This window comes from Gallus gallus, chromosome Z (genome assembly GCF_016699485.2).
Source record: "Gallus gallus isolate bGalGal1 chromosome Z, bGalGal1.mat.broiler.GRCg7b, whole genome shotgun sequence".
In the NCBI taxonomy this organism is placed as follows: Eukaryota; Metazoa; Chordata; class Aves; order Galliformes; family Phasianidae; genus Gallus; species Gallus gallus.
The window spans coordinates 23241104-23253369 of record NC_052572.1 but is presented as its reverse complement, the minus strand read 5'-3'; the positions used below and the strand labels follow the sequence as shown (position 1 = coordinate 23253369).

At 47.6% G+C, this 12266-nt stretch overlaps 1 protein-coding gene across 3 annotated transcripts in view; it reads right to left on the bottom strand.

Annotated features, from left to right (window-relative positions):
* The window catches only part of LHFPL2 (lipoma HMGIC fusion partner-like 2), a 125863-nt gene that overhangs the window by 5700 nt on the left and 107897 nt on the right, over window positions 1–12266 (bottom strand). Inside the window, exons 1-2 of one of the 3 annotated variants that reach the window (XM_025145101.3) lie at window positions 11015–11089; window positions 10049–10833 (exon numbers count right to left, since the gene is read on the bottom strand). In XM_025145101.3, coding sequence (XP_025000869.1) covers window positions 10049–10478 — 430 coding nt within the window. In that variant the 5' untranslated portion in view covers window positions 10479–10833; window positions 11015–11089. Of the gene's footprint in view, window positions 1–10048; window positions 10834–11014; window positions 11090–12266 lie in introns of those variants that run through there. The other 2 variants (XM_040656322.2, XM_040656320.1) reach the window with 2 other exon arrangements.

Genomic DNA, 12266 nt, shown 5'->3' with positions numbered 1-12266 from the left:
AGTACTGCTTTATGTTGGACAGACCTGGATAAGCTGTGTTTTCATCCTGCTGAGCCCAGCAGCCGCTTCAGACTAAACACCAGCAGTTTCTCTCCTCTATTCATCACTATCTTCCTGTTCAGCATTAACCAGCAGGACTAAACATTGTATTTCTCTAACTGTACATGAGTATGTTCCAGCTGCCATTTTTTCTAAAGATCTCAAACCCTTTTGTAGTTAAAAATCGCCAGCCCTGAATTAAGAAACCAGTCATGAAATGCCAAAGCAGCCAAAGTAGCTGCTGATGCAAAGTTCGTTTTTAAAGCCTACTCCCCTATCAGTAACAAACCCAGAGGTCTGTGTTTCAATCCAGATGGCTTAGTCACAAGGAGGTCTAAGAAGTCACATCCATCTCTTTTAGCCAAAGCCAGAGCACTGAGCAACTCCTGAAAACTACTATTGCATGTCATGGACCCCCAAGCTGAAAAGCTGCTACCGAGATCTCAGCCACCTCTGAAAGGCTGCAGCACCTCAAGGCATTCATCAATACTCTGCTGAATTAAGACTTTTTCACTTTTTTTTTTTTTTTTTTTCCTAAAGTAAAATTCCTGGAGAAATGCTGAATGCAGCCCGCAACGGAATAACCTACAGTTGTTCCCTCAGTTAAGAAGATGATTTGGAGACAACTCCAAAACTATGGGCCATGACCATGGACAGATTCACTTTAGAGAATATGCATAATGCAAGCAAAAAAAAATAATGCCTCCACCGCTGAGCCTACCTCCCACTCCATCGCAGTGCAGACTCGAGGTGTCTCAGAACATACCTCCTATCACTATCACTGATGTTTACCATCATTCATAATTTCAGTAGTATCTGGTTCCTGCTTGTTAGGAAAGGTTAATTAAGATTACATAATTAGGTCAACTCAACACACCCACAAGCAGAGATGGCACTCCTTGGGTTTCATGCTCACTAATATTAAGTTGAGGGGTGCAGACTCGTCTTGTGCTCAGCAATAACCTGCAAAGCACAGTGATGGAGCTGTGCAGGCTTCAGAAGTGGCTCTCTCCATAGGGATCTCAAGTAAAAAGGTCAAGAGGAGCTTTGCCTGCTGCTTCCAAGTGACTACAATAGAGATGATCGCATGTTGCAGCGATTCCTGTTGCTTAAACAAAATGGATGGAAGATTTTCATTACCCAGCAGCAGAGAAAACCACGGGCTACAGCAGAAGCCAGCAACCAGCAGCACCTACCTGTCCAACTAGCTCTAGCCAGCAAGGCATCTTCCAGAGACCACAAGAAAAGAACCGCTGTGCTCCTGGGAACACAGATGCAGAGGGAGGGAAGAGAGGCCCCAAAGCTCAGATATATCTGATACCAAGGTCAGATGAGGCTGTGATACTCCTTGGAAAGTCAAGGTCTACTTTTAAACAGGTGAAATGGTTAAATGTAATACGAATAACTCAGCAGTCTCAGTGTTCTCTCACCTTTAACCTATGGATTGCTGCTTAACCATTTTAAGAAACGCAAAAAAGCCAAAGGCATGTTTCTGTGGCTAATGCCGTAGCCTTGATCTATGTCTCAAACACATGCAAGCAGCTGCAGTTGAGTAAAAAACAATTACAGGATAGCATCTGGCCAAACTGGTAGACTTTCAGCACGGAATTCTCATACTAGTGTCCACAGGGCAGAGCCTGGCTGAGCCCCTTACATCTCTGTGCTTAATTGCCTGTGTCTCTCCTGTTCTGCAGCCACTCTCAGTGCCTGGGGCTTCACCTGCCTGCATCTCACTCATTTTTGTTATTTATTTGCATTACTGCAGCGCTTGGCAGCTCTGTTCAGTTTCTGTCAATAGCTGGCAAACTCTTACGTAACAAATGGAGCACAAAGAACAAGTAAGTTAACCCCAAGCAACACACTGGCAATAGTGTTTCATCATGGTTCTAGTGGGTAGCAATCCTGCTCACATCAGGGTGTTGGAACTAGATGATCTTGAAGGTCCGTTACAACCCAAGCCATTCTGTGATTCTAGGATTCATAGCCAGACTGCAACAAGGCAGAGGAAAAATGAAGATCAACTGGTTTTCAGTTGGTTATGGGCAGCACAAAACACGTTTTTGTTCTTTGAAGCATCCAGGGGCAGATGGCAGAGGAGGGCACTGGATAGGCTGCACGGAGCCGGGCACGAAGCCACTCATCAGTGAGCTATCATAGGGGGCACGGGGCACACCCTCAGTGTTCATTTATATCCACAGTGCACAGGGAAACAGGAGCAGCTCCCAGCACAATGCTCATCACGTACAAGAAGTAGTTCTCTGGATTGATTAACTGTTAAGAGTTTTCAGGGTTCTTGAATTTGACTCAGTTACTCTTAAGCTCAACACATGTAAATATTACCTGTGTATTTAACCCGCATGTTGCGGCTTTCTAAGGCGTCTAACGCCGTAAGTTAAAATTAAAGCACTTAAGCTTCTGTTAGTCATAGAAGTACAAAGCTCGCTGTGTGTTGTGTAACTTTATGTCAGCACAATCTAATGAAGCAACAATCATCTCCTGTCAACAGTTCGTCTTAAGATGGATCTGGCAGGAGGACAGTAAATTATAATGATAATGATTTCCTTTTCTTAATAAATCATTTTTTTTTTTTTGCTTTTGTCCCAGTGTATCTGAACAGAAGCCAATCTTCAAGAGGAAAAACAGAGAACAAAAGTCTGGTGCTTTAGCTGAAGAAAACTTTCCTGCAAAGAATCCTTTCCGTTCCTCTAATTTACAGTAAGTGAGTTTTAATTCACAGCCAATCCACCTGTTCATCACTGCTGTTTGTTTCCTGTGCTGGGAGAGCAAATTAATTTTGAAAGCATGACATGAGGCTGTTTTCCACCGTGCTTCTCTACAGCCTTGCAGAGCTCAAGTTTGCTCTGCTGAAGATTTAACCTCTTCCCTCTTTGCACAGCTGCACTGCTATGGATGCAGCATTAATTACACTTTCCTTCTGTTAGCTGTTGCCAGCTTTCATACATGTTTCTTCCTAGGATTCCTTAAAACAGAGGTATCAAAGTAGGCTGCATAATGCAGTCGGATGCTTATGAACAACATGGGAAAACTATTCAAACAACCCTTTGATCCAGATAACTCATCTCATAAAGCTCACTGGTGTAACTCTGTCAGCAGAGAACATTTTTGCATGTTTCACTGAAGGGAATTTGCTCCCATAACATTTTATCAACCCCAAATTATGTGCTTTCAGAAGAAAGCCTTAAGAAACACAAAATGTAGACTAAACTTTATTAGGATTATTAGCCCGATCCTGATTACAACTTGGACAACCCATTAAGCACTAGCTCTCAAATGTTTACACTAACACCAAACTTCTCATGCTCAGAAATATCAGTATGGACATAGCAGAATGCTTTGACTAGAGGAAAAGTTTCTGGAGACAGCCCAGTAATTACCTTTGTTTAAGAAACCCTTTTTCCACCTGCACCCCAAGACTTTCCCTTCTGGGGGCCTGGAACTGCAACAAGCAAGTGTTCCCCATTTTTCATACTCTGTAGCAGTGTTGTTAAGCTAACATCACAGAAAAACAACAAATCAGTCTGCCACTGTGGGCATCTGCGTGTCACATCACGTGCTGGTCAGCAGTGGGGTCAGAGCTGAGTAGAAGCTTTCTCATTCCATCCTCGGAAACAACCCTCAGGAAAGGGGCTGTGCAGATGCCTGTTTAGATAAGTGAAGGCATGCTATTTAGTTTTGACAATCTCCTGTGCAGCTGCTGTTGTGCCATATTAAACAACAGCATATAGTAACACAGCCAATTTCCACTGCAAACCTTGAAAGTATCGTCTCATTTCCTAGCAAAATAGCAAAAAAAAAAAAAAAAAAAAAAAAACCATAACCAAAACAAAACAACCCTTTTAAAAGTCTGCTGAAGATACAGGGAATTAAGCAGCTGTGATCCATGAGGTGGCAATGCAATAGGCTCCTGCGGAGCTGCACAACCCAGCAACAGCACTGCAGCAGATAGGAGTGGGAGTGGGAAGATGAGCTTTCCTCCACCCATGCAGTCACCTCCTGGTGGTGAAAGGCAGCGACACAGCTTTTCTCCCCTTCTGCACAGCCACAGGAGACAAGTGCTCCAGCCCAAGGGCGTGCAACAGCTTGGCACAATAACCCAGACTTTCATTTCCCGTGGGCATATTAGCAAATGTGTCAGCGTGCTAAATGAATACCTGAACAATGTCATGCTTGAAATATGCACATAAATGCCCTTCACTAGCTTAACCTGAGGAAGCTTTTGCATACACGGACAACGTAGTGATAGCCACTGCACACTGTGGACATGGTGGACGGCCTCCACACTCAACAACGGCAGTTCCCTCTGCCACTCCTCATAAGACTGGCCAGCCCAGGCCAGTCACAGAGCTCCAAGTCAAGCAGAAGGAGTGGGAATTCCTCACAGAGGCTGGGACAGGACTACTGCGGTGCAGCAGGCCGGACACCACAGCACAGCCCAGGCTTGTGACCTTCCCACATCCTGCCCGTGGCCTGTCATGCTGCATGGCCTCCAGCAGCCCTGGTAGCCTTCGGCTGTGTAGGGCAGCACACGCACAGCAAGCAAGGGGAGAATCTGCAAGCACAAGAGCCTTGAAGATGGCCCATCTGGAAACACCACAAAACAGAAGAATTTGTGATTTCAAGACCTATGTTGATACTGCAGTCGGCGTGGGTTCACATCCATAAGGGGATCTGGGATCTTGCTCATGCTCCAGTTCATTAAGCCAATCAAAGACGCATGTTCATAACCAAACAATGTTTCTGGCGTCATTACTGATATTAGGGTGTGAAAAAGGGCTAAGAATACATGGTGGAGGATGCACATGACAGAAGGAAGAAGGAAAAGCTATGGACGAGAAGCTATTATAACTGTTATGTGCATTTTGCTACCCACAGAAAAGAGCCAAAAAGAAGCCAGCTTATAAAGCCTTGATGTGGGTTGCTTTGGCAGAATGACAGCATATGGGCGATTCCTGCATGGCGTTTGGGGTTTCTCGGGTTTAGGTTTTTTTTATTGTGTAATCTCCTGCTTGGTCTTCTCTTTAACGAAGCATGAGCATACAGACTCCTCTCTTCAGGAGCGGGGAGGGCAGGCTGCATCCCATCAGACTTCACAGAATCCCAGGATAGCCTACGCTGTGCCAACCCTACCCGTCACACCAATTTCCAGGCCCTGACCACCCTGTAGGCTGCGGCACTTTTCCTTAAAGCAGGCCCTGCTGGTGTTCTCACACACATGCAAGCCCTACCCAGCTCTGTGCTCAGAGCACCACAGCAGGAGCCAGGCACACTGCTGTGCCTTCTGTGGGGCTGCCGCGTGGCCGACAGGGTTTGCCTCAAAAGCCAGTGAGGTGGTGGGCGTTTTTAATCTGAGACGGCCTGATGGCAGGCTTGAAACAGCTAAATGAGTAACTACACTGCAACGGTTGAATTGAATGGTTGAATTCCATGAGGTTCGGTCGTTTGGAAAGAAAATAGCAGATGACGTCAAATTGTCCGTCCGCGAAAGAAGCAGAGGAAAAGGCCCAGCACATTTCAGTGCTTGCTGTAACTGTTTTCAGTGCTGTCCAACTGGCTGTTGCCAGTGCCCTCCAAAACATGAATCGGTTGTGCATAGTCAGCAGAAAGGGAAAGAAAAACACCTCGTGACCAGGGCTCTGCAAAGGAGCCGAAGCAACAAGCTGCCTTGGCTGAAACAAAGAGGTAAAAGGGCCCTGGGACATTTTCTCGTTCCATTACATTTCCTCAGTGCTGATCCTGCGGTGCAAGCCGACCGCCCCCACCCCTCTCTGCCTGCTGAGGCTGAGCTGCTTTCTTCTTTTTAACTGTGTTTGAGTGGAAGCACAGCCTCTGCATCTAAATATTCTCCTACAGAGTTCGCTGTTCTATGTAGCAGCAGCATCAGTCTTGGCTCTAAGTCTAAAAGCAAAAATCCACCCTGCAGGAAAGGCAGTCAGCTGTCCCACTCTGCTGGGAAGCAGGGAATGCAGACATCCCCAGCATCTCAGCATCTGGACAAGTACTGCAGCGCCGCACACACGTGCTGCAGGAAAGCATTTCTCAGGGGGCTGCACAAGGTTCTTACACTCAACACCACTTGATGGAAGGTTTATGCTTGCTTGCTAAGAACATCAGCTGCTAATTTTTGTTAGTGAGAACCTCAGCACTGACAATCTGCTGGATGTCTGCTGATCCCTGTGACCATCGTGGTAGCACAGGAGGTAAGCTGACCTCCAAATCTAACTGAACACTAAAAGATTCACTTTATTTCTTTAACTGTCCTTTGACTACTTCTTAACGCTGTCCCTCAGGCTCAACAGCAGTTCAGCACTGGAACTCGTTTTCCTTCCCTGGCATACTTTCTCTTGCCCCAAACCAGCAGTCCCCTTAGCTTGAACTTTCAGCAACCATGTGTGTATTGGATGTCGTGCTGGCAGCTGGCCATATAGGTTACAGGAAGCACTATACCGCAGACAGCAGGAGCAGTTCAGACCGTCAGGATTTCCATTAGAAATCCCCCCCCCCACACACACCCTTTTTTCTTTCTTCCCACCCCAAGAATTCAGAATTCTGGCATCAGAAAAGAAAAATTCTAAGATGAATCCAAGAGGAAATATGCTTTTGAAAAATGCATGCTCTGCATTTTAGAAAGACAAACAAGAAGTTCCCTTGCCATTGAAGGCTGAACTGCTCTGGCTTCACTTTCCTCCTGCTCAGGCTCCCAGCCAAGCAGCAGCCTCAGTCACCTGTGGGCCGCAGCGTGAGCACGTGTGGTGCTTCCCCTGCGTGCCAACTTGGCCTCTTTGACACAGCAATGCTTCTTAACAACACGTACAAATACCTGAAGTGCTCCACAGCTACAAGCCATCCTCAGCCTCTTCTAGCCTCTGTACTTCAAATGTTTCATCAACTGTAAAAACAGAGTACTTTCTCAAAAAAGATGTTCAGAAAGTCTGCCTGGACTTCTTGCTGCTGGGTAGTAATTATCTATTTAATTACATGGCTCCTTTCTTTGCACTGTCTATTGCAGGGAAAGCATTCTTTTCCAGATGAAACAATCTGCAAACACTTCTAAAACCAGGACAACTGATTACCACTTCTACAAGTCCAGAGTGAAAGACACCGCAGCCTGGAAGCAAGCAGAAAAATGTCATGCCCTATTACAACAAATTATAAGATTTCAAACAGAAGCTGTACTTTCTTCCTGTACAGTTTTTTTTATTTCTACCTTTCTGCAGCAACAACAACAAAAGCTGTGTGGACCAGATACCTGCAGGGCCCCTACCCAATGATCTAAATGAGCGTTTGTCAAAGGGCCATACAAAAAGATGTGGCTTTGTGTTAGTAATTTCACCATAGGCATCACCCAGGTCACAACCACTGCTGTTAGACAGAAAAGATATATCCGGTGTCTGTTATTGTCTTTTCATGATGAATTCCAGGAATAAACTAACTTGCTGTATGTTTTTAATTATATTAAATCTCCATAGCAAAGATAAAGAGATTTTAAATGAGATTAAGTCTGTGAGATCCTGAGTTCCTGCAGATTACTCTGTGTGGGTGCATCTTGAAAATGAAATGTTTGACATGCTTAAAAATACTGGGCTGATGTACGCTGATAAACAAAATGATTTTGTGAATTCTTTTTCCTAAAAAATAGTAATAGTTCACATTTGAAAGAATGATCTTCAGCTGAAGACAATCACACTGGTCTGTGTCAGGCTGTTCTGGCTTGGGCATTAGTTCACATATCATAATCCTCACACAGATTAACCATGCCAACAACTGTCCTGCTAAAAACATGCGTAAGTGTTTTTCAAAACTCAGGAACTGAGAAAGTTGAAATTAACAGCTGTGATAAGTCATACAGAAAAAAAACTTTCAACTAAGTAAGCAGATGCTGTAATGCTACTGGCACAAGAGTAGCAGCGGACCCAATAAAATTAATCTTGAGAAAATGAGTTGCTAGCCACAAGGCGCCTGGCTGCAAATATTGGCAGCATTATTTCTCATAGCAACAGTTTCAGCAACGTGACCTTTCAATTACCCAGTTTCATGCTGTGTCATTTATCTAAATTGTAGGAAGGGCAGCGCTTCTCAATACAGCTCGGAAAAGAGACTGAGCTCTCTCTTCACATAACTAATCACAGAATCATAGAATGGCCTGGGTTGAAAAGGACCACAATGATCATGTAGTTTCAACCCCCTGCTGTGTGCAGGGTCACCAACCACCAGACCAGGCTGCCCAGAGCCACATCCAGCCTGGCCTTGAATGCCTCCGGGGACTATCATATCGTTCGGTGCCTTCCTTTACAGGCACAGCTAGTTTGGTATTAAAACCTAGAACTGTCATATCTTCTCACAAATTGATGTTTTCCAGAACAGTTTGCTAAGATACAAGAATCTCCTTCCTGCGTACTCTGCTGCTAGACCATATCTATCTTCAGATGGCACTGGAACCAGAAGCAGGGTTATCTCTTCAACAGACACAAGTCTGATGTGCCAAACATGTACTTGTGCTGCCAACCCATCTCTCACGCAAACATAACTTTAAATGAAAAGATGTAATCTCTTAAAAAACAGGTTTCATGGATTATTTCTGAAGTACGGGGTAAGAAAGCAAGGAGCTAAAACCTTCCACTAGCTCTAATTTGCACTGCAGGCTGCTTATTTGTCACACTGGTGCTGGTAGTTCTGTGAACCAGGAGAGATTGATGCAAAACATGTAATTTTTTTATTTGAAGGATATTCATCTGCTCCCGTGATCTGAACAGAAGCAGCTTGAGCCAACGCAGTGATTTAATTCCGGTGCAAACCTTATCGTGGGTGACACAAAATGACCCATATGCTTTTATACTGCTTTACAGTGCTTTAGGAGCCCAGTGTCGGCCATGTCCCTGGCTGTGACCTCTGTGATCAGATGAGGGTGAGCATAGCCCTCACCCAAGCCAGGGAGCAGTCGGAACACCAGTCAAGGCACAGCCAGCACCAGGGCCACTGCTGTTCTGGCAGGGAGTGGTCAAGACGTACACCTCCTTCCAGCAAACAAGTCCCAACTCCTCACTTCTGCTTTAACCAAATCACTGCGTGAATTGAAAACATCTGGTTAAGAGCACCACCAAGAGGGAAGGCGGAGGCAGCCTGTGCCACGGCCGCCTCCCTCGCCAGTCCCTGAGGGCGGCCGGTTGTGGTAGGGCCGTTCTTCTCCTTCGGACCACCCCAAGCACACACCACAAAGCACGGAACTGGCACACAGAACCAGTCCTAGTGACCACAGAAAGCCACACGCTACTCTGCCTAGGGCTCTCCAGCTCCGGCCTGCATTACAGCTACTTAATCCCTGCCAACCTACGTTATAAGCAGTAACACGGCACATCTAGAGTGGATTCATCATTTCAGACAAAGTACAATCAGATCGCAAGAAGATAAACTCACAGAGCTCTGTGACTGCAGCTGAACAACGCAATGGGCTGGCCAAGTGGAGAGTTTACCATCAGGTATGACTTGTCAAGCACACACCCTTGAAGGAGTGGCTTAGCACGAAACCTGGTAAGCAGAGTGTACAGCTGCGGGCCCTGCCCTGGGGTGTTTGCTCACACCTCAGCCGTGGGGCACCTGAACTGCTCTGGATCTATGGAAAAGTCACCAAAGTAGCGAGAGGGAGATGAACTGCCTTAGCATGAGGATTAACTTTGCTCTCTGCTGGTAACAAAGAAGAGAAGTTTTTGTTACAGAAAGAAATTCACACAGAGAGAAAGCACTGAACAGCAAACAAAAGAAACATCGGTCAGTTCATTTTGGCACACTACAGACTGCAATCCTACTGCCAATGTCAATGTATTACATGCTGTGTAGCTATAAATTTCAGCTGTGTTTGAATAAACACCAGCATATAGAATCACTCTGGGTCCGTCTAATGCGATCTCCTTGTAGACACCCCAGAACTGCTGTGTTTCTCTAGACGAACGGCACAAAAATTAGCATTTTTTAGTTGTTCTCGGAGCTCACGTACCTGCAATCCCTTGTAGCAGCCCACAGACATTAAAAATACTTTTCTTCATAATACTCTGCACACACATAGTAAAGACAGACACAAACGCCACGGCGCAGAGGATCAGGATTCCCACAGCTAGGAAAATAGCGGTTGCCTGCCAGAACCCACTGGCAATCTCGCTGAAGTTTTCGGCGTAAGGGCCACAAAGCGTATCTCTCCTGGAGAGCTGCATGTGGGAGATCCTTGTGCAGCGCCCGTAGATGCCCAGCGTCGGGCGGTAGGGCTCCTGCGGCCCTCCCGTTCTGTTGTCCATGTCCTCGGTGCTGGCCGGCTTGGCTTTGCCAATCAGCCAGTCCGCGCTCATGAAAGCGATGAGCTCCGCAAAAGCCACCACGATGCTCAGGAGAGTCCATAGCATCGACCGGCACGTTACAATGACATGACACATATTGGTGTCCACTGCTTGCGAACAGTGCAGCTGGCAGTCTTAAATCCGGGCACGAGGGGGAAAAAAGTTAAATAAAAGCAGAGAAAAGGGGCCACGAGGAAATCAGCGCTGCAGCTCCGCTTGCTCTTTCAGCTCTCACAGCAGCCAAGACAGGACTCCTCAGGAGAAAAAGCGAACCGCTACAAGTTTTGCAAGCAGTACAGTCATCTGTCCTCTCCACTCAGTTCCTCCTTTTTTCTTGCGGCGATGCTGAGCTCTGAAGCGTGCTTTTCCCTCTTACTGCTCATACTGGCACATGACGCTCCGGACCGGCGGGGAAGGCCGTGGGGACTGCCCGCTGCTTGACATCACGCACCTACGGGAGAGAGAGACCACATCAGCAGCAGAAAAAGCCCTCGCGCCTCCGTCTCCGCACAACCCGGCAAGCTGAAACCCTGCGCGCATCCGCATCCACACGCCGAAGCTCTCCGTGCGCGCTGGAAGCCGCCCGCCTCGTCCCGGGGGAGCGACCGCTCCGGCTGCCCGGCGGCACTCACACATCCGCTCCGTCCGTCCCGCACGGCCGTGCGCCGAGCGCGCTGCCACTGAGGTCTTGGTCGCGGTCCGGTCCCACCCACTCCTCCAGCACGCCCACATCATCTTCCCCCTGCTCGAAATTACCACGGCTGCTGGCGGCGGTCCAGTAGAGCGCCTGGACGCGTTTAAGCGGTTTTACAGCCGCCGAGTGGCCGCCTGGGCGGGGAGCGGCGCACCGGGGGAAAGCAGCGGGGCCGCGGGCCGTGGGGCTGCCCAGCCGCCGCGGGACACCGACCCGCACCCCGCAGCCCTCGGTCGGCCAGGAGCGCGGCGCGGCGCTCCCCCGGGGCCTCCCCTTCTGCCGCCTGTGGCAGTAGCCGGGGGACATTCCCAGAGCTATGCTTCCCTTGGAACGAGAGGCGATCGGAGATCACTGCGCTCCTCACTCATACCCAGAAGCCTTCCTTAAAATAACAGACGGATCAACACACACGGCTCCGCGCTTAAACTTAAAATGTACCACTTGGAAAGAGGGGGGAGGAGGAAATGCGCTCATGCTACCCCTCAGCGAAGGGAACGCACCGCTCCCGAGTTCCTACTCACAAAAAAGACCAGAAGCAAACGGTGCCTCATCCCCTCACCTCGGGGTCAGCAGGTACCGGGGGTGAAAAAAAAGACATCCCCATCCTCCTTTCAAGTCTTTTAGCTTCGTCAAGTAGTGACGGAGTTGGTGTTTAAGTTTTCAGGAGTTTCTGAGCCCAGCGGTTGAATCCAAGTCCCACTGAACGCAAAAGTAAAAGAAAAAAAGAACCACAACACCGCAACTTCAAAAACCTCAGAATTCCACACGGCAGTTTCTTCTCCTTCCTACACTGGGATCTGTGGGCTATCTACAAGATCTCACCTGCGTTACTCTTCTTCCCCACCTCGATCTGCTGGCTCCTCCAGGACTCACAGAGGCGTGCGCTTAGCCTTTTGTGCCCACAACCGAATTTCACCTCCCTCAGTTCGTGGTTACCACGCTGCCTGGCCTGTTTTTCTGACAGATGCTCCTGCATACCCTGCCTGGTACTGCGCTTAGAACAAAGCCTGCAACTTTCAGCCTCTCCGTTACCACGGGCCAACTAGAGAAAAACATCAGAGAGCACCGGAGAGACAGCCCAGACCGACAGTGCACTGTCTGGCACTCAGACAACTCGTTTCATGACTTTACTAAGTAAATTATGAAAATGTACTACACTGGATGTTAGCAAATGGCAACATAGATTTAGT